Source organism: Dromiciops gliroides, chromosome 3, assembly GCF_019393635.1.
Source record: "Dromiciops gliroides isolate mDroGli1 chromosome 3, mDroGli1.pri, whole genome shotgun sequence".
In the NCBI taxonomy this organism is placed as follows: domain Eukaryota; kingdom Metazoa; phylum Chordata; class Mammalia; order Microbiotheria; family Microbiotheriidae; genus Dromiciops; species Dromiciops gliroides.
Genome location: NC_057863.1, coordinates 623,897,713 through 623,919,746, shown reverse-complemented (window position 1 = coordinate 623,919,746; position 22,034 = coordinate 623,897,713). Strand labels below are relative to the sequence as shown.

At 47.6% G+C, this 22,034-nt stretch overlaps 1 protein-coding gene across 2 annotated transcripts in view; it reads right to left on the bottom strand.

The window, feature by feature from the left end:
• Positions 1-18,514, bottom strand: part of MASP2 (MBL associated serine protease 2) — a 28,290-nt gene extending 9,776 nt beyond the window's left edge. For both annotated transcript variants that reach the window (XM_043992944.1, XM_043992945.1), the window contains exons 1-7: positions 18,397-18,514; positions 17,650-17,869; positions 16,580-16,757; positions 15,955-16,086; positions 9,114-9,310; positions 8,409-8,556; positions 626-744 (exon numbers count right to left, since the gene is read on the bottom strand). In XM_043992944.1, the coding sequence (XP_043848879.1) occupies positions 626-744; positions 8,409-8,556; positions 9,114-9,310; positions 15,955-16,086; positions 16,580-16,757; positions 17,650-17,869; positions 18,397-18,410 (1,008 nt within the window). In that variant the 5' untranslated portion in view covers positions 18,411-18,514. The remainder of the gene's footprint in view (positions 1-625; positions 745-8,408; positions 8,557-9,113; positions 9,311-15,954; positions 16,087-16,579; positions 16,758-17,649; positions 17,870-18,396) is intronic.
• Between the last annotated feature and the right edge of the window lie 3,520 nt (positions 18,515-22,034).

Sequence of the window (22,034 nt, the reverse complement as noted above, 5' to 3'; positions counted from 1 at the left end):
TCAATGCAGTGTAAGGCATTATGGGAAAGGGGACCTAGAAGTTTTGCTAAGGTGAGAAAAGTGTCTCACCTTCTCTTTTTTGTCCCTCTGCAGGACTGTGGATTGCCTAGCTATCGTTTCATGGTTATTACTTTTTACTACAGGGACTTAGTGACAATTTTGAAGAACATAAAGAGGACATGTTAATCTCCTACCTGGGCCACTCAAGCAACTTGCTAAGCATTTTTTAAAATTATACTCCCTCTCCCTGACCAGTGATCACTATTTATAACTTTGCAGAATATACGAATTCCTGTTGGCATCTCATTTTTTGTATGTGGGGGCCCAGGAGTTGTTGCAGAGAAAGGTCATCTTTGGGCCAGGGGGACTGCCTGCCTTTACTTTAATAGAGAGGTGTTTCACCGATGAGAGTGAACCTGGACAGGTAAGTCATCTGCCTGCCCTCCCTTTGGTCTCAGCCTTCATCCACACATTGGGCCCTAAATATAGGGACCAACAAAGAGAGAAACTATCTCTTTTTTATCCCAAACCTTCTATCATAGCCTCAAAAAAAAAAAAAAAGGAGCGGAAATGCCAGGAGTTGGGACTTCTCCGGTGACACCCCTCTTGTTCTCAGGGAACTTACTTTGGAAAGGGCGTATCCAGTCTCACAAGAGAGAGAGAAGTGGTCTTTCATGGTGTATTTCGGTTGCACTGGTGCAATGCGGCCATGAGGTGGCGGTATTGGATTAGGACATGGCTGAGCTAAGGGGATGAAGAAAGGTTACATAATTAAACTCTTGATCTTAGAAGAAATCATGTCTCAATATAGACCCCACTTTTTTTCCTCCCCCAAATCTGGTGAGAGTGAGTGCATAAAGGGATGAAGGGCTTACCACGTGCTAAGCATTGTGCTAAACTCTGGGGATACAAATAGAAAAAACAGGCCTGGCCCTCAGGAAGCTCACATTCTAATTGGGGGAGACAACACGTTGAACAATGTTGAGATGTGAAGCAAATTGAAAGGCCCACGAGTCCTAAGGGTGCAGCAGAGGGACCAATGGCCAAGTCTAGGGATCCTCCGGTTACATCAGTTGGTCAAATATGTAAGACATAGAGGCAGGGTAGGGGTAAGGCTCAGTGATCCATCCATCTCAGCAGCTGACCAGTTCAGTCTCCGTCCTAGTGGTCACCCAGCCTCTGTTCCTTTACCTAATCCTTGGAACCCATGATTCCAAAGATCCCAGAGAGTCCTGGCTGCTCCCCTCTGCCTGTTCTCCACCATATCATTGCCTTTCCTAAACTGGGGCACCCCAGAAATAAAGACACTTATTCCAGGGCAGATTGAAACAGGATGGTCATCTCTTTAGCCTCTCAGGACAGCCTCAGGTTGTCCAAGCTTTGTCAGCAGCCTACTATCACAATATTGCCTCATACTGAGCTCCTTGTTCACTAAAAACCCCAGATCATTTTCAGCTGAAGTGCTTCCCTCATTTTGCTTGACTTCTATACTCAGCTCCTCACTCTATGCACCCACTAGTCACCAAGTCTTGGCGTTCCCACCTCCATGATATCGCTGCCATCTTGGATCAGGCCCTTGTCTCTCCTCTCACCTCCTTTATTCCAGCAGCTTCCTAAATTGTCTCCCTGCCTCCTGCCTCTCTCCACTCCAATCCATCCTCCATGCAGTTGCCAAAGGGATTTTCCCAGTACACAGATCTGGCCTTATCACTCCCTACTCTGTCAACTCCAATATCTGCTCCAATGGCCTCCACAATAAAATATAAATTCCTCTGTTTAGTTTTAAGCAACATGGCCCCTCCCTTTCCAGCTTCATTGGACATCACTCCCCCTCCCACACTCTAGATCACTATTTTTTTTTTTTAGTGAGGCAATTGGGGTTAAGTGACTTGCCCAGGGTCACACAGCTAGTAAGTGTTAAGTGTCTGAGGCCAGATTTGAACTCAGGTACTCCTGACTCCAGGGCCAGTACTCTATCTACTGCGCCACCTAGCTGCCCTTCCTCCCACACTCTACAATACTGGTCTTCTCTCTGTTCCTCATCATACTACATCTACCACTTCCATGCCTTTGCCCTGGATGTCCCCCATGCCTGGAATGCCCTTCATCCTCATCTCCACCTCACAGAATCCTTTACTTCCTTCAAGTCTCAGCTCAATCACCGTCTTCCAAATGAAGCTCTTCCTGATCTCACCAACTGCTAACGCCCTCCCTCCTTTCTCAACCGCCTTGTATTGAACTAATTTGTAGGTATTTGCGATTGCTCACTTGATATTTCTGCTGCATATATCTTATACATAATCGTTGTCCTCCATTAGGATGTAAGCTCTTTGAAAGGATTGTTTCATTCTATGTATTTGTATCCCCAGAGTCTAATAGTGGTTGGTTGTTGTCCTTCATTCTCAAAGAAGACCAAAAATGACATCACTATGTGGGACCAATCAAACCAATATGAGCTCAGAAGGCTCTACCACGGGTCAGGCACAAATAGTCCATATGAACACACCCACTTCAATACTTGTTAATTGATTGACTGGTTCATAGGCATAGCCCAACTCGATAGAAGGGAAAGATGTTTGAAAGTGGAATATACCACCTTGGGAGGGGGCAAGTTCCCATCTCTGCAGCTCTTCAGATAGAGGCTGGGTGACTACTTGGCAGGTACATGGCACAGTGGATTCTTATTAATAAATACCTGGGGGGGGGCAGCTAGATGGCACAGTGAATAAAGCACCAGCCCTGGATTCAGGAGGACTTAAGTTCAAATCTGGCCTCAGACACTTGACACTTACCAGCTGTGTGACCTTGGGCAAGTCACTTAACCCTCATTGCCCTGCCCAAAATAAATAAACAAACAAATAAATAAACAAATGAATGAATGAATGAATGAATAAATACCTGAAGGTTTGGGTTGGACTAACCAATCTCCAAGGTCCTTCCAGGTCAGACATTTTGTGATTAGGGGAATAGCTTATATTCAATGTGACTCGTATTAACACAAACATGTTTCATAGAACTATAGCTATACTACTAGAAGGAACTTCAGAGACTATCTAGTCCAACTCCCCTCTCCCCATTTTACTGGTGAGAAAACTGAGACCAAGGGCAGTTAAGTGTCTTGGCCAAGGTCCAAGTCAGTATTTGAACCCGGGTCCTTTCCTACTCTACCATACTATTGCATGCTTGCCTATCAACTAAACTAGTCAGCTAAATCCTACCCAGAACGGATAGAGGGGAATCTTGGCCAGCTTTGCATCTAATAAAGATTTAATCAATGCTTTTTCATTCATTTCTTTATGTTTAGTTATCCTTTGGTGGTTCAGGTACAGGGTAGGACTAGCTGTCCTTTGGGGACCTTTCCAACACAGAGATGTGGAGATTCTGTAACTCAGGAGTTAGAAGGAACTTGAGGGATTATCAAGTTTAGAGCCTCATTCATCAAGTCCATATACCTTATTTTACTGAAAGAGATGAAGACGATGAAAGGCGGAATGATTTAATAAGAATCAAACATTTCTTCCCTAATTAGAAAAAATGTTCTTTAAAAAAACCAAAAAACAACACAACGCAAAGCCTGTGCTTGGTGTTGTGAGAAAATAATGGGTTTTGGGACATCCAGAGGGCCCCTTGGAGGGGATAATATTAAGATTGATTGGGGGGCAGCTAGGTGGCGCAGTGGATAAAGCACTGGCCTTGGATTCAGGAGGACCTGAGTTCAAATCCAGCCTCAGACACTTGACACTTACTAGCTGTGTGACCTTGGGCAAGTCACTTAACCCCAATTGCCACACATACACACAAAGTTGACTTGATTGAAACCACACCTACCTGAGAGCCTGGCCCTCAGGGGGTGTGTTCTGTGAACTCTGACCTCAGCACATTCTGCTCATGGACCACCCTCAAGTCCAGTAAACCAATAGACTTGAAGGATGCCAGCCAATTAGCTCTGAGCAGTGTGGAAGGGCCGCCTCTCCTCCCGACCCAAGAGAAGCTTCCATTCTCAGTTAGGCTCTCGGACTTGTGGAGGAAGACTTGGAGGAAGAAGCAGGCCAGCCTGAGCTCTAGGCTAGATAGGCCTTCTCTTAACTTTCTGAGCCAAGTGTTCTCTCTTTACTAATATCTGGTATGCTTTAATAAATGCTTAATGCCCAAAATTGGTGCTAAAGCTTCTAATTTATAAGTAACAAATATATTAGAAACCCCAGCTAATTTCCCCTAAACTTGGGATGGAAATACAGCAATCACATATAATTTCATTTTGCTTTTTGCAGGGCAATGGGGGTTAAGTGACTTGCCTAGAGTCACACAGCCAGTTAGTGTCAAATGTCTGAGGCCATATTTGAACTCAGGTTCTCCTGAATCCAAAGCCAGTGCTTTATCCACTGCACCACCTAGCTGCCCCACCACATATAATTTTAAATGCCACAGTGTACTAGGTAGGTTTTGTCACTGCTTTTGGAGTATCAGCTAAAATGATCCAAGGAAGGCTAAGTCTCTGCTGACAGAAGGTCAATTTGAAAGGCCTGGACCATCCCTCTCACAGCTGCCAAATTCATTTTCCTTATATCCAGATCTGACCACATCACTCCCTGCTTAATCAACTCCCCACATGGAGCCAAGTAAGGTTTTATGGGGTTTTTTTGTTTATTTGTTTTTACAGAAGCCATCCTCGGGGCCTAACCTAGGGAAATTCCATTCCAGCCAGGAAAGAGGCTTCACCTTGTGAAATTAGGTTTTCCTATTCTTTCAGAGACACTTGTTCTCTCTTTGTTAACCTCTAATATATTTTAATAAATGTTTATTTATTTATTTATTTAGTGGTGAGGTGATTGGGGTTAAGTGACTTGCCCAGGGTCACACGGCTAGTAAGTGTTAAGTGTCTGAGGCCGGATTTGAACTCAGGTCCTCCTGAATCCAGGGCTGGTGCTCTATCCACTGTGTCACCTAGCTGCCCCCAACCTCTAATATATTTTAATAAATGTCTAATACCTAAACTGTTAAACTGTTGTCTTAGCTAGCTTTCCCCACACAGGGGACAGGTAAAGTGACCGCACACATTTAGTTTTACCCGTCACAACCTAAAACTTAGAAACCTAGACTCTCAGAGCTGGAAGAGACCTTAGAAGCCATCTGAGAAGCAGGGTGGTGTAATGGTTAGAGCTCAGGACTTGGATTCTGGAAGACAAATATGCACATGGGTTTGGGTTTCTCCCTAGATCATTACTAGCCTTTATGAACTTCCTAATTGGTAATTACTTGTATAAGTTTCCTCCAGAGAGGAAACATGGCTCAGTGGATAGAGATCTGGCCTTGAAGACAGAAAGACTGGCTGTGTGACCACGGTCATGCCCCTTCACCTTCTCAGTGTCCCTAAGCAACTCTGTGATTACAGAAAGGATGCTGACTTGAATTTCCTCACCAGAAAGCTCCCGATCAGGAGGAAATCCTTATCCTCACCCTTTCTCCTTTCCAGTCAAATTGGTCATCTGGCTGTTCCTCAGATAAGATGTTCCGTCTCCCACCTGGCTGTCTCCCATTCTTCAAATGCTCTCCCTACTCACCTCCATCTTTTTTTTTTTTTTTGCAGGGCAATGGGGGTTAAGTGACTTGCCCAGGGTCACACAGCTAGTAAGTGTCAAGTGTCTAAGGCCGGATTTGAACTCAGGTACTCCTGAATCCAGGGCCGGTGCTCTATCCACTGCGCCATCTAGCCGCCCCCTCACCTCCATCTTTTAGGATCCGTCCCCAGACTCCTTCCAAGCATGGCTTGGGGGCCACCTGAGGCCTTTCCCATATCTTCCAGTTACTAGTATTCCCTTCCTCCATCTTGAAATCAATCCCTTCATGGGTATTTACTTATCTGTGTACATACTGTCTCTCCCTCACCCAGTAGAATATAAGCTCTCTGAGAGTAGGACTTGTTCCTCTGAGGTGGCTAAGCCTGGACCTGGAATCAGGAAGACCTGAATTCAAATTCTGCCTCACATACTTACTAGCTGTGTGCCCTTGGACAAGTCCCTTTAACCTTTACCTCAGTTTCTTCAGCTGTAAAATGATGATAGTAATAATGCTTAGCTTCCAGGGGTGTTGTGAGGATCAAATGAGATAAGGTTTGTAAATGATGCCTGGTACGTGGTAGGTGCTATCTAAATGCTTATTCCTTTCCTTCTTTGTATTCTCGTCACCTCTCAATGTTTGTTAAATTGAAATGAAAATTAATATTAGGTGAATGTGTCAGTCATCCAGGATTATTTTCAGGAATTTCCCATTAAAGTATAAATCTCCAAGTCAGGGGTTCTTAAATTCCAGGCTCCAGAGACTCTCATGGGTTCATCCATGGATAGGTTGTAGTGGGATCTCTGAACTTGGATGGGGGGAAATTACATCTCATCTTCACTAATCTCTAACTGAAATTAGAGGCAGCTAGGTAGCACAGTGGATAGAGCACTAGCTCTGGAGGCAGGAGGACCTGAGTTCAAATGTGACCTCAGACACTTACTAGCTGTGTCTCCTTGGACAAGTCACTTAACCCTGATTGTCCCCACCCCCCCCCAAAAAAAAAGAAAAAAGAAATTTGGGGCAGCTAGGTGGTGCAGTGGATAAAGTGCCAGACCTGGGGTGAAGAAGACTCATCTTTCTAAGTTCAAATCTGGCCTCAGACCTTTACTAGCTGTAAGACCTTGGGCAAGTCACTTAACCTTTGCCTAAGAGGCAGCTAAATGACTCAGTGGATGAAGTGCTGGGTCTGGAGTCAGGAAGATCTGAATTTAAATCTGGCCTCAGACAATTACTATCTGTGTGACCCCAGGCAATCACTTCACCCTGTTTGCCTCAGTTTCCTCGTCTGTAAAATGAGTTGGAGAAGGAAATGGTAAACCACTCTGGTATCCTTGCCAAAAAAAACAAACAAACACAAAAAACCCCCAAAACACCCAAATGATTTAACGAAGAGTCTGAAACAATTGAACAACAATAACAAAACTGAATTTTAGTATTTCCTTCCATGATGAATATATTGTCAACAAACTTTTTTCTGAGTCAGGGTCCATAGGGTTTACCTAATGTGCCAAAGGGGTCTCAACACACAAAAAGTAGTAAGAATCCCTTTCCTAAACCTTAGCCCAAAGAAATGAATCTTTCAGAGTGAAATTTCAAGTACTGGAGGATATGTTTGGGGCAAAGAAGGGGAGATTCTTATCCCTCACACTGTATATAAGGCCACCTACATCATCACCCCAGGTCAGAGGAGGCGGCTGATCCAGTGATCTTAACTCTTCTCAGCAATACAATGGTCCAAGATAATTCCAAAGGACTCATGATGGAAAATGCCTTCCAAATCCAGAAAAAGAACTGTGGAATCTAGATGCGGATTGAACCATAATGTTTCTACTTTTTTTGTTTTTATTTTTTGAGGTTTTTTTTCTTTTGTTCCGATTCTTCTTTCACAACATGACTAATGCAGAAATATGTTTAATGTGATTGTACATATATAACCTATATCAGATTACTTGCTGTCTTGGGGAGGGGGAGGGAAAGGAGAGAGGGAGAAAAATTTGGAACTAGAAATCTTATAAAAACAAATGTTGAGAACTATCTCTACATGTAACTAGAAAATAATAAAATACTTTCATGATTAAAAAAAAACCACAATAGGGGCAGCTAGGTGGCACAGTGGATAGAGCACTGGCCCTGGAGTCAGGAGTACCTGAGTTCAAATCCGGCCTCAGACACTTAACACTTACTAGGTATGTGACCCTGGGCAAGTCACTTAACCCCAATTGCCTCACTAAAAAACAAAAACAAAAACAAAAAAACACAATAAAAAACAAAATACAAAGCCTGTACTTGGTGTACAAGGTAGGATTTGTCACTGCTGTTGGAATATCAGCCAAATGACCCAAGAAAAGCTAGGTCTCGAGCCCCAATCCAGCGATCTTTACCATGATTGGCCAAATTTGTCCACTGATCTGGAGGGGACCTCTTCATTTTACAGATGAAGAAACTGAGGCTTAGGGAGGTTATGATTTGTCTTGCCCAAAGTCACACTGGTAATAAGTGTCAGAGGCAGGATTGGAATCCAAGCCCTCTGGTTTCAGAGTTAGGATCCTTGCCACTCTACCAAAGGAAGTACTATAACAGCTCCAGTAACTTGACTTCCTCTCTCTCCCAACAAATTCCCTAACCTTGCTGAAGGCCATAACACCAGAGACTTCGTCTTCTTTTTTTTTTTTTTTGCGGGGCAATTGGGGTTAAGTGACTTGCCCAGGGTCACACAGCTAGTAAGTGTCAAGTGTCTAAGGCCGGATTTGAACTCAGGTACTCCTGAATCCAGGGCCGGTGCTCTATCCACTGCGCCACCTAGCCGCCCCCACACCAGAGACTTCTTAATGAGGTCAGGAGACTCCTACCCGTGGTCAGGTATCGGATCTTCCACCCAGTATGGTCTCCTGAGTCATCAGTGATGAAGGTGATGTTCACGGTGTGACTTCTGGTGTTAATTTTGGGGGGCGAGGTCTGTCCACAGAATGGACCGTATTCCTCCTTATCTGTTTTAATCTGAAAGATCAAAGTCACACAAAGTTGTAGGCCCCTTCCACCTCTAACATTCCATGTTCTAAAGTCTCTTCTAGCCCTGACATTTGGTGTATTAATATTTTATCTTCTAATAATGTTTCCGCTAGCTCTGACATTTGATATTCTGAGATCCCTCCTGGCTTTCATATTCTATGTTCTAACATTTCAGGACATTCAGTATTCTGACAGTCTGTAGTGTCTATGACGTTCTAGATCTTTAGGGTCACACAAAGTTGACGATCTTATTATAAAGACAGTTCTTGACACTGGATCTCGAGATGGCCAATCACTGCTCTGCACAGAGACAGCCCAAGTGGGCTTTGGTGAGGCCGATAGGGGCAGGAGAGCTTTGGTGATTGACTCAGTGAAAGGAAATGACTGCTGGCTGAAGAGCTACAACGTTGTCCAGAAGCATCGAGCTCCCGTCTGGATGTCTGTTGGAAGGGGGTCTAGGAAGCTAATCCAGATTCAGGAAACAAACCAGTGGGTAGAAGGGTGGGAACTGCTGGCCTAAACAGGGAGCCTCCCAGGCAGCCCACCTTGAGGACATCATAGGGACACGGGGTCTCTGGGTGAGCTTCCACATCAAAGGAGCCCTCGAATTCCAGGATGACGCTGAATCCATCTTCTACCTGGATGCTGTAGCTGCAGCTGGAGAGTTTGGGGTAGGCCTGGGGGTAGTCGGGACTCATAATTACTGCAGATCTCTCCGTGAAGACCTGGCCTGAGCACTGGGCTAGCAAGAGAACAGGACAAGAGCTGGATGGAGAATTTAGTGCCTTCAATCGCCCCCTCACACTTCTTACCGAATCAATCACCTTTCACTGCTTGTACCTGACCCCCTCCCCCAGCGCCAAACCCAGAGCTGGAACATCCCCTAATCGTTAATGATTTTGACTCGGGGAGGAGACTAACTCCATTCTAACTGTGGCGGGCAGGGCTGGGAAGCTAGGCCCCAGCTATCGAAGGGGTGCCCAAGTCAGGCCCTGGAGTGTTCTTACTCTGGTCTCCAGAGAGCCAAGAATTTGCTGAGATGCCTCCCAGGGATGTCAGTGGCTCCCCAGAGCAGCTCAGCCGGCTTGCCCAGAGAAGTCTTCAGCTGGGCAAACTTCTCAGGTAAACCAAGACCTGTCTGGGGAGGAAGGCCGTGGATGGCAAATGGACAGGATGCCTTTGGGACCCCTGTGGAACCCTATCTCAAGTCACCTTGAGGAGCAGCTAGGTGGCGCAGTGGATAAAGCACTGGCCTTGGATTCAGGAGGACCTGAGTTCAAATCTGGCCTCAGACATTTGACACTTACTAGCTGTGTGACCCTGGGCAAGTCACTTAACCCTCATTGCCCCACAAAAAGCAACACCACCACAAAACAAAACAAAAATCAAAGGATTTAGCAGATACTCAAAGACCCATTATTTCATCACACTACCATCAGCCTTCTCCAGTCATTCGTGCTCATGACCTCAGCATCATCTTTGACTTCCCTCTCTTACTTACCCCACAGATACAATCTTGTTGTCAAATCTTGTCATTTCTATTTCCGTGGTATTTCTCCCCTACGTCTCCTCCTCTCCCTTCCCATGGCCACAATCTGACTTCATCATCTCTTGTCTGGGCCCCCATTTGGTCTCCCTGCCTCATGTCTCCACTCTCATCCACATTCAGCGTAGACATCCTATCACATCCTTATTTTTAAAAATTCCCATGGCTCCTTAAAATCTCTAAAATCAAATATAAAATGCTACTTGACATTTAAATCTCTTCACAACCTGGCCCCTTCCCATCTTTCCAACTGTCTCTCACATTACTCCCCTCCATACCCTCTTCCATATTGGTATAGCCAATATTTTGAACACATGCACACACAATCCCCTAGCTTACTATCTCCACCCCTCAGCACTGGCTGTTCTCCAGCCCTGGAATGCTCTCTCTTCTCAGTCTCAGAATCTCTGTTCTCCTCCAAGATTTGGCTCAAGCACCTCCTACATAGAATCTTTCTTGAGACTCCTCTTCAAGTGCATTCCCTCCCAAATTATCTTATATTCACTTGCATGTATCGTATGTAGGCTTAAACTACATGGCCCAGAATCCTAAGAAGTTCTCAAGTCCCATTAGAATGTAAGATCCTTGAGGGCAGAGACTGTTTTGCTTTGTTTTTTGTCTCTCTATCACCTAGCACAGGGCCATAGCACACAGTAAGCAGCACTCAATAAACATTTGCTTTTAGGTGGATTTGAAGTTATCTAGCCCAACACCCTCACTCTACAGATGTGAAAACTGTGCCTCACGAGTGGTCACCAACAGGAAGGCTGATTGTTGAGGCTGCCCACTCTACATTAGGCTCGGGAAAGCCTAATTCAACATGGTGCATGTCAGACGGGCTGTGGAGGGGATTCCTGCTAGAAGAGAGGCTAGAGTCAGGATTCTGACCCTAAAGTCTTCTCCACTTTGCCCCAGGTGCCTCCCTGCCTCAAAGAGGAGGCCCACTCTCTGGAAGGGTCTTTACTTCCTTGGATGACATATTCTGGAGGAAGAAGCTAGACTTTCTTACACAACACCTTGGGCTCAGCCATGAGCAGGGGGGCTCCAATGGGAAACTGTCTCTAACTTTCTTCCACATCACCATGATAGATAGCCCTGTCTTCTGCTAACTTCTGAGAACCCCAGGATGCCTCTTCTCTCATTGTCTACTCTGGGGATATGGTCCCCCTTCCCTGGGCTGCAAAAGAGGGGGCTTGGAGCTGATCACGTCATAGATGTCAAGCCAGAAGGAACCTTAGGGATCATCTAATCCATGCCCCTTTGGATTGGAAACTTAGACCTAGAGAGATTGCGACACAGGTAGGAGTGTCTATCAGAGGCAGGATTAGAACCCAGGTCTGCTGATTCCAAATAACAATAATAATAGTTGACATTTCTACAGAAATATCAATGAATTTATAGTAATGAAAAGTAATGAATATACATTATCCCATTTGAGCCCTGTAATAGCCACAAGGGGTGGGTCACATAGGAATTATTATCCCCATTTTGAAAATGAGGAATCTGAGACGCATAGATGAAGTAGCTTTCCCATGGCCATATAACCAATGTCTGAGGCAGGATATTAACTTCCTGACTCCTGGGACCATAGATTTAGAGCTAGAAGGGACTTTAGAAGCTATAGAGTTCAACTCCTTCATTTTACATTTGAGGAAACTGAGACATAGAGCCTTGGTTAAATGACTTGTCCAGGGTCATACAGCTAGTGTCTGAGGTAGGATTTGAATCCAGAACCTTCCTGACTGTATGTAAGTCCAAGACTCTATGCACTGTGTTGTTACATTTTCTGCCAGGTTGGGGGGGAGAGAGATGCCTTTAAATCATGGGTTGGAAAAAAAAGTCTCTTTGTCTCTGTGTGTGTGTATCTCTCTGTCTGTCTCTTTCCCTTTCCCTCTCTCTGTCTCTCTCTCACAGCACTCAAACCTAGTACCCAAAGCTTCCAGTTATCCAATCTAACGATCTCAAGAGACTCCAATTGGGGCAGGAGGTAGAGCCAGCCCTTTGGGGAAGGGGGGAGGAGAGAGAGGAGGCAGGATGGACTTGGAGGCCCATCATGCTCTGCTGGATGGAGCAGTGATGCTCCTTAGCTCCCTCCCAGAGCCCCTGCAGAGATCACAGGGTCATTGGCTGAGAGTCAGGGACTTTCCACACGCGTCGTTTTGTCCAGCCCAGACTGCTGAAGGGATGTTTCCAGAGGACTTGCCACCTTCTTCTTCTTCTTCTTCTTCTTTTTTTATGGGGCAATTGGGGTTAAGTGACTTGCCCAGGGTCACACAGCTAGTAAGTGTCAAGTGTCTGAGGCCGAATTTGAACTCAGGTCCTCCTGAATCCAGGGCCGGTGCTCTATCCACTGCACCACCTAGCGGCCCCTTGCCACCTTCTTAGCCAGTCTCACAACCAGAATTGGGACCCAGGGCCTCTGACTCCAACTCAGCCTTCTTTGCACTGCACCAAGCAGACCCCAGTGACCTGTGAGTATAGGTTTGAGCAGTGATTCAAGGGACCCCACCCACCCAGCACTTGGCCTTCCAGCCATGTCAGTGAGGGACAGAACCTCATTCAGCCCTCCTGCTCACTGTTCCAAGCAGTGGGGGCCTGGAGAGGGGGGTCTGTTCTAGCCCAGCCACAGACTCCCCAGCTCCTGGGCCTTCCCCAGCAAGGGAGCAAAGCGGCCACCAGAGGGGAGGGAGGGCAGGGGCAGGGCTTCAATCTTGGGGAAAGAACCAAACTGGGACCTCACGTAGGGTGGGAGACAAGGGGCAGAGACCAAGAGCTGCTTCAATAGCAGAGGGTCGTGGAGCAGCGGGACTGAGACTGTCTATGCTCGCCTGCTGGAGTCTTGGAAGTAATCATTGCCCTGAACAAAGTTGGGTGAAGACCTGGAATCCAGGCCCAGTCCTGCCACTAAGTGGCTGTGTGACTTTGGAAAAGTCACTTCTCATCTCTGGGCCACAGTTTTCTCATGTATTAAATGAGGAGACTGGGTTAGATGGTCAATAAGGGCCCTCCCAGCTCTGACATCCTGTGTTCTAAGGGCCCTCCCAGCTCTGACATCCTGTGTTCTAGGACCCTCCCAGTTCTGACATCCTGGGTTCTAAGGCCTCCCAGCTCTGACATCCTGTGTTCTAAGGGCCCTCCCAGCTCTGACATCCTGTGTTCTAGGACCCTCCCTGCTCTGACATCCTGTGTTCTAAGGGCCCTCCCAGCTCTGACATCCTGGGTTCTAAGGGCCCTCCCAGCTCTGACATCCTGGGTTCTAGGACCCTCCCAGCTCTGACATCCTGTGTTCTAGGGCCCTCCCAGCTCTGACATCCTGTGTTCTAGGACCCTCCCAGTTCTGACATTCTGTGTTCTAAGGCCTCCCAGCTCTGACATCCTGGGTTCTAAGGGCCCTCCCAGCTCTGACATTCTGGGTTCTAGGACCCTCCCAGCTCTGACATCCTGGGTTCTAAGGGCTCTCCCAGCTCTGACATCCTGGGTTCTAGGACCCTCCCAGTTCTGACATCCTGGGTTCTAAGGCCTCCCAGCTCTGAAAACCTGTGTTCTAGGGCCCTCTCAGCTCTGACATCCTGTGTTCTAGGACCCTCCCAGCTCTGACATCCTGTGTTCTAAGGGCCCTCCCAGCTCTGACATCCTGTGTTCTAGGACCCTCCCAGTTCTGACATCCTGGGTTCTAAGGCCTCCCAGCTCTGAAAACCTGTGTTCTAGGGCCCTCCCAGCTCTGACATCCTGTGTTCTAGGACCCTCCCAGTTCTGACATTCTGTGTTCTAAGGCCTCCCAGCTCTGACATCCTGGGTTCTAAGGGCCCTCCCAGCTCTGACATCCTGGGTTCTAGGACCCTCCCAGTTCTGACATCCTGGGTTCTAAGGCCTCCCAGCTCTGAAAACCTGTGTTCTAGGGCCCTCTCAGCTCTGACATCCTGTGTTCTAGGACCCTCCCAGCTCTGACATTCTGTGTTCTAAGGCCTCCCAGCTCTGACATCCTGGGTTCTAAGGGCCCTCCCAGCTCTGACATCCTGGGTTCTAAGGGCCCTCCCAGCTCTGACATTCTGGGTTCTAGGACCCTCCCAGCTCTGACATCCTGAGTTCTAAGGTCTCCCAGCTCTGACATCCTGTGTTCTAGGACCCTCCCAGCTCTGACATCCTGTGTTCTAAGGGCCCTCCCAGCTCTGACACCCTGGGTTCTAAGGGCCCTCCCAGCTCTGACATCCTGGGTTCTAAGGGCCCTCCCAGCTCTGACATTCTGGGTTCTAGGACCCTCCCAGCTCTGACATCCTGAGTTCTAAGGTCTCCCAGCTCTGACATCCTGTGTTCTAGGACCCTCCCAGCTCTGACATCCTGTGTTCTAAGGGCCCTCCCAGCTCTGACACCCTGGGTTCTAAGGGCCCTCCCAGCTCTGACATCCTGTGTTCTAGGACCCTCCCAGGTCTGACATACCATGATTCTATGAAAAGGAAGAAAGATGAGGAGAAAGCACCTGATGACTCATGCTCTTGCTCAGCCCCATAGACCAGTAGCCACTGCCCACTTCCATTGGCAAAGGGGCTGGTCTCCAAGGTCACAGCATTGCTTCCCCAACCTGGCCTTCTGGGTCCTTGGCCTGCCCTCCCCCACAAAGACACGCCTGGAGGCAGCCACTGGCCAGGACTGGGAGAAAGCCAGGTTTATTGTCTGAGTCGGGCTGCCTCCAGGCACTGACGCTTCATCCAGCAGAGCCCATGCCTGGCCCTGCCCCAGGGCCCTCGCTGGCTTTCCTGGCTAAGGGGACGTTAATTATCTTGTGCTGGAAAATAAAGATAGGAGAGAAATTATATCAGAGGCTACCCTGTAGAGCAAGGCTCTCAGCTCTCCCCCTGAGACAGGGTTGGGGAGCAGGGGAGAAGGGGGTATGCCAAGGAAATTGTCTGAGGACTCAGAGACAGAAGAGAAAAAAATGGCCTGATTTGGTCAAATAATAATAACAATAACATTTCTTATAAAGGCTACAGGGATTCCATCAGACCAGCCTCACAGAGGCAAGATCTGTACTCCAGGCCTAGCCACCAGTGGGTGCCCACGTGTTTGTATTCCCCTGGAAGAGTCTGGGGTCAAGGATCATGACGGACAAGGGAGGGCCATGGAGAAAAGCAAGTTAGTGGTTGGCAAGGAAAAGTTAAAGAAATGGGGGGGGGGGCAGCTAGGTGGTGCAGTGGATAAAGCACCGGCCAAAGATTCAGGAGGACCTGAGTTCCAATCCAGTATCAGACACTTGACACTTACTAGCTGTGTGACCCTAGGCAAGTCACTTAACCCTCATTGCCCCACCAAAAAAAAAAGAAAAGAAAAGAAATGGGAGGAGGTCAAAACCAAAGCTGTCCCATTACAAGACCTAGAGATAGAAGGGACCTTGGAGGCCATTAGTCCAGCTCCCGTCCCCCCCCCCCCATTTTACAGAGAAGGAAACTAAAGCCCAGGAAAGTGACATGATTTGCCTAAGGTCATATAGGTGACAAACATCAAGGGTGAGATTTGAACCCAGAGCCTGTGTTCTTGCCACTGCCCTGTCCTTGAGCCAGTCTTTTCCTGACCCTCCCCCAGGCCCATGCCCAGCATTGGGTGAAGTTTCTCGAGGGATTGAGTCGCCCTCAGCTTGGGGAGGGGGCAGCACCTTCCCTTTGACCCAAGAGTGCCCGTCCTGGTTGGCAGCTGGGGAGTTCTCTGTAGGTGGAGAAGGGTGGGCATTGAGTCTTCCACAGTGTTCAGAAAAGGCAGGAAGAATGACAAGGGGTGAGGGGAGTGGGCAGGGGTGAGGGGAGTGGGCAAGGGGTGAGGGGAGTGGGCAGGATGGGGCAGCCTCTCACCGGAGCAAGTCCGCTTGTCTTTGTGGAGCTTGAAGCCTGCTCGGCAGGAGCAGTAGAAGCCGCCCAGGTAATTGTGACAGTAGTGATCACAGATGGGGTCTGATCCATGTGGCACCTCACACTCATCGATGTCTGCAAGAGGGAGGGAGGGGTGGTGACGCCTCAGACTCCCAGCCTCCTGGGGCTAGGGAGGGTGTTAGGACAGGCCCAGGCCTGCCACTCCATGGTAGAGAAGGAAGAAGGGGCACCTGTGTATAAGGGGGAAGGAATTCTCACCAATCAAGCCAGCAGCTGGTTGTTGTGTGTTCTTAGACCCTGCTAAACTGCAGCTGATCATTTCCTCTCTCAGCCTCAGTTTCCTCATCTGTAAATATGGACTGGACATTCTCTAAGGTGCCTTTCAGCTCTAAGACCCTAAATTTGGCTCTAGCTCTTCAGGAAATAGGTAAAAAGGGGAGCAAGTTGGTGTATGCTAAGCTTCTCAGATGGGGAAACTGAGGCACTGGATGTGTGTGTGGGGGGGGTGTCAGGTTGGAGCCTGGGCCAAGGGGGGCTCCCTGGCCCATCTCTCACTCCTGTGGGACCTCACCACCCACTGATGGCTTCGACTCATTGACCTACTCACCCTCAGCTGCGTAGAAAGCCTCAAAGCCGGTGAAGTCTTTCTCATTGGAATAATCAGAGCGGAAGGCAACGTGGAGGTTGCTGCCCACTGAGTGAAACGTGTGGTTGCCAGGCGCCTGCTCTGTGTCTGTGCTCTCTTGCCCACACAGCGTGACCAGCAGCTTGTCCCCAGAGTAGAGCTGATCCCCAGGTGGGGCAAAGAGAGAGAAGAATTATCAGACCTCTGCCCCTCTTCCTTGAGCCCCTCTTGGGACTTCTCCTGCTGAGCCTGGTCTGCCAGTCCTTATGCCAACCAGCCCTGAGCAACCCTCTGGGTCTTAACAGCCTCTCTGAGGTGGGCTGGGCAGGGCAGGGAGGATGGAATCAGTGTGGGGTAGTGGCTAGAGCCTTGCACCGGGACTCAGGAAGACCTGGATTCAAATTCTGTCTCAGACACTAGCTGTGTGACCCTGGACAAGTCACTTAACTCTGTTTGCCTCAGTTTCCTCATCTATAAAATGAGGGGATGACAAATAAAAATTGAATGGGCCCAGACAAATCACAGCAGGTAGGCAAGTGTGTCTAGCCCATTTAGAGAGGAGTTGGGTGGTCTGGAGAATATGTCACCCATGGTCCAGCTTCCACCTCCTTCTGGAACTGAAGGGTCCACCCCAGTGACCCTGGGTCCTGGCTGGTCAACCAGCATTTATTAGGTGGTTACTATGTGCCAGGGAAGACTGTCGAAGTCAGCTCCCTTTCATCCTGGGGAGCCTCTGCCGGCTGCCCGTGGCACCAGTCTCTCTTCCTCTTCCCATACCACTCACGAGAGACCAGGCCTTCTGATCCCAAGGGGCTGCCCACTCCCCAGTGCTGGAGCTGCAAGCAACCTTAGAGGCCATTGCATCCTTTTGACAGATAAGGAAACTGAGGCACAAAAAGGTAAGAAGGTTAAGAGACTTACCCAGGGTCACACAGCTAGTGCCTGAGGCCATATTCAGCAGCTGCCTAGCTGGGCCTGGGCCTGGGCCTCTTCCCATGCCCTCTGTCCTCCTGGCCCTGGGCAACCCTCCCCACAAGCTCCTCCTCCGCTACCTTCACAAAGTCATATTCACAGAGATAGGACAGCTCCAGATTGAAGTGGGTGAAGTAGAGACGGATTCGGTAGCCAGGGGGGGCTGTCAAGTTCCAGCTCTGCTCCTCATTGTTGGGGTACACCTCGGGGAAGCCGGGGGACGTGAGGCGTCCAAATACGGCCGATGGCCATGGGCCTCCACCCACTTGTTGCAACACCATTGCCAGCAAGAGACTCAGCCTGGCGGGAATGATGGGAGTGAGGCAGGTGGTGGAACACACGGAGGCTGAGGATTAAGGGGACAAGGGCTCTGGGGGATTCAGATGAAGGGCAAGGGGCAGAGGCTGGGGGTCAGGAGGACAGAGGGTAAAGGGGACAGAGCTCAAAGGTCTGGATTTCGATTTGGATTAGAGACTAGGGGACGGGAGTAGCGGGTGAGGGGAATAGAAGGTAAAGGTTGGGGTTTGGGAATGAAGCTTAGGGGCTCAGAGTTAGAGGTGGGGTCTCGAGAGGGAGGGGCAGGGAAGCAGAAGCTGGAGCAGGGCACGAGTCAAGGAGTAAAGGACCGAAAGTTCAGGTTTGGGGTGTGGGGAATAAAGGGATTTGGGTCGGGGCACCTGGCTCTGATGTTGGGGCCCAATGAGGTAAGGGTTGAGGCCCAGAGCCAAGGCCCCAGCAGTGATTCCCTCCTCTGACCCTTTCCGGGAAGGTGAACACTCCATGGTAGCCCTAGATGGGGTGCAGGATCACCCCCTTTCCCCACTCACCTTAGTAAGTCCATGTTCCCTTCTAACAGGAGGTTAGACCACAGCCTGCAGGCCCCGTTCACCTTTGGTCTGTTTACCTAGCCCTACCCCCACCCCCTTCCCTGACCCAGTGTTTCTGGGAATCTGGCCTGAATGAGGAGTGACCGAAACTCTCCTTGACCGCTTCTGGGTCCCAAATAGAGCTCTCCTTCCCCCCACCCCCCATCCCAGGGGTGCTCAGGCAGGGGGAGAGGCCAAGGATGAGAGGGTTCTGTCCCTGCCCATGCCAAAGGTGCTCACCTCTCTGGCCCATCTCCTTCACTGCCCCCTCCTCCGGGTCATAGCCACTAACCAGAGGTGTCCCCAAAGCCTCTGGCTGGGGCTTCTCCCTCCATACCATCTCGCTCGGTGCCTTCCTCAGTTCCCCGGCTTCAGTTATTATCTCTGTGCAGGTGATTCCCAGGTCAATCAATCTAGCTTTAATGTCCCGGGCTATCCCAGAAGCATCTCCATCCCAACACGTCCAAACCCGAAGCCACAGTTCCTCTCCTCCAGCTTCCCAATCCAAGTTTCCTCCTCAGGTCCTCCCTCTCCCCTCGCTCCTAGAGCCAATCAGTTGCCAATCCCTGTCATGTTCTACTTCACATGTCTGTCATATGTATGTCCTTCTCTACTCAACAGCTGTCCTCACCTCTACCTGGAACATTTCGATAGCTGTCTGGTTGGTGTGCCTGCCTCAAGTCCCTCTTCCTCTCAAAGACCACCAAACTGGTCTTCCTAGCATTCATAAATGACCAAGTCACTCCCCTACTCAATAAACTCCAATGGCTCCCTATTACGTGCAGAGTCAAATATAAAATTCCCTTTAGAACCCAGCCCCCTCCTCCCTTCCTCATCTTCTTACACCTTACTCCCCTTCAAGTACTCTAGGATGCACGCATATATTTCCTGACTCTTTGCTCCCCGCCCCCCAGCTATTCTTTCTACCTGGAATACTCTCAATCCTTGATGGTCTTCTTCAGAAAGACTCAGTTCAAATCCCATCTCCTATAGGAGGCCTTTTCTGGTTCCCTCCTCCCCACAGGTGCTAGTGCCTCCCCTCTTAGACTGCCCTCCACCCACTTTGTACATATGTTGTAAGGACTTAGTTATTTGCATGTTGTCTGCTCATTAGATTGCAAACTTCTTGAGGGCAGGGACTGTCTTTTGCCTTTCTTTGTATCCCCAATGACTGGCGCATAGTAGGTGCTTAATAAATGCTTGTTGACTTACCGACCAGCTCCCTGGGCTGAGACAGTATAGAGGATACAGCAGTGGGAGAAAGGGATGGAGCAGAAGATAAGGTTTCCTAAGGTCAAGGCATTCTTGACCAGTGATCCTGGTTTTGAAAGTCAGGGGGAGAAGCCTTGGGTTTGGAATCAGAACATCTAAGTTCAAATGCTACCTACTCTCTGTGGGTGTTGGTTATGGAATTATATTAATAGTCTTTATCCCAACTGACATCTCTGTTATATTTGAGATTACATAACATTCTGCACACGTAATCTCATTTGGACTTCCTCACAATGACCCTGTGAAGTAGATATGACAGATATAATTGTCCTTAATTTACAGATGAGGAGCTTAAAGCACAGAGAAGCTTAGTGACTTGCCCAAGATCACACAGCTAATGTGGCAGGGGTGAGCTATGAACTCAGATCTATCTCTTTATATATATATATATAAAATTTTAATGATATCTTTTATTTTTACATCCCTTTTGTGTCAAAATAAATCCTTTCCCCGTCCCCTTCCCAGAGAGACATCTCTAGTTATTGAATAAAAAAGTGGGGGGGGGGTGAGAAAGGCAGTTCAGGAAAACCAGACATTCAATACATCTGACAATGTATGCAACATTCCACACTCATGTTCCCCACCACTGAGAAGAAGGGAGGGAGGTACACTGTTATCTTTCCTCCAGATCCAACAATTATTATATGTTAGACAACATATTGCATATTAGACAAAACTGATCTCATTAACTAAATCCACCACTCTATACTCTACACCAGAAATATGGTGGGCTATATGGTGAAATGTATAGAATTCTGGATCTGGAGTCAGGAAGACCTGAATTCAAATTCCCCTTCAGATGCAACCCTGGACAAGTCCTTTAATCTCTTTCTGCCTTGTTTTCCTCTTGTGTTAAAATGGGGATAATAGAACCTACATCCCAAGGTAGTTGTGAAGATCAAATGAGATCATTGGAAAACGATTCGCAAACCTTAAAGCACCATTTAAATGTTAGCTATTATTATTTGTAACCCTTGGCTCAAAGGGTCAGTTGTATATATAACCCATTCCCGGTAGATTTAGTGAGAGCTGGAGAGATGAGATTCATGCTCTTTTGGCTTCCAGCTTTGAGAAAGAAGATGTTCAATTCTGACCTCTCTTCAGTTGCTAAAGGGAGAGAAAGACCCTAAGAAGAAACCAGCTTGGAGAACTTCGATGGTAAACCTATTCGTACCTTGCTCTACTAGATATTTCAGTGGGGATTTTCTCCTTGGGAAAGATCTGGAACTCTCTCTTGGTTGAACTGTTTTCCCAAGAAGAGACCCTTCATTCTGTATTGTCAGGTATATATTGTCCTATGTACACTTACTCTGATATCTAGTTGGTTAATCTAAACTTTAATAGTACCTTGACTCCTTGATATGTCTGTCCTATTATCTGGTCATCTTTGGTTTTGCTTCTCACAAGAGAAACTTCTTCTGATTTATCCTAAGCCCCACGTCATGGTTGTTCTTTCTATTTTACATTGTCGAGGTCATTGTGTCTATTGTCTTCTTGGCTCTGCTTACCTCACTCTGCATCAGTTCATGGAGATCTTCCCAAGTTTCACTGAATCCATCACCCACATTTCTTACAGCACAATCATATCCATTATCCTCATGAACCACAATTTGTTCAGCCATCTCCCAATCGATGGGCATTCACTTTGTTTTCAGTTCTTTGCTAGAACCAAAAGTACAACTATAAATAATTCAGTACATATGGAGCCTTCTTATCAATAGTCTCCTTGGCATACATGTCTAGTAGTGAATGATTTTACTCAAAGAATATTTTTAGTCATTTTAGTCATTTTATTTACATAATTGCAAATTGCTTTCCAAAGTGAATGTACTAACTCAGAGCTCTATCATTAATGCACCAGGGTGCCTAGGTGCCTATCTTCCCACAGCTCCTCCAACATTAATTATTTCTATTTTTTGTCATCTCTGTCAATTTTGTGTATGAAAAGAAACCTCAGGATTATTTTGATTTGCATTTTCCTTATTATTAGTGACTAAGAACATTTTTTCACTTGGCTGGTCACATGGATATTTGGAACTTTCATATAGATTGTAATTGTTATTTTGTGAGAGTCTGTTCATATTTTTTAATAACAACAATATAAGCAACAAGAAGTTTCCTACAGTGTGCCAGGCTCTATGCTAAGCACTGAGGATATGAAGAAAGGTTAAAAAAACAAACAAACCAGTCCCTACCCACAGGGAGCTCTCAGTCTAATGGAGGAAGCAATATGCAAATATCTATGTATAAAGAAGCTATAGACTGGATAAATTGTAGATAATTAACAGAAGGAAGGCAGTAGAACCTATATACATCTTGGTGGTAGA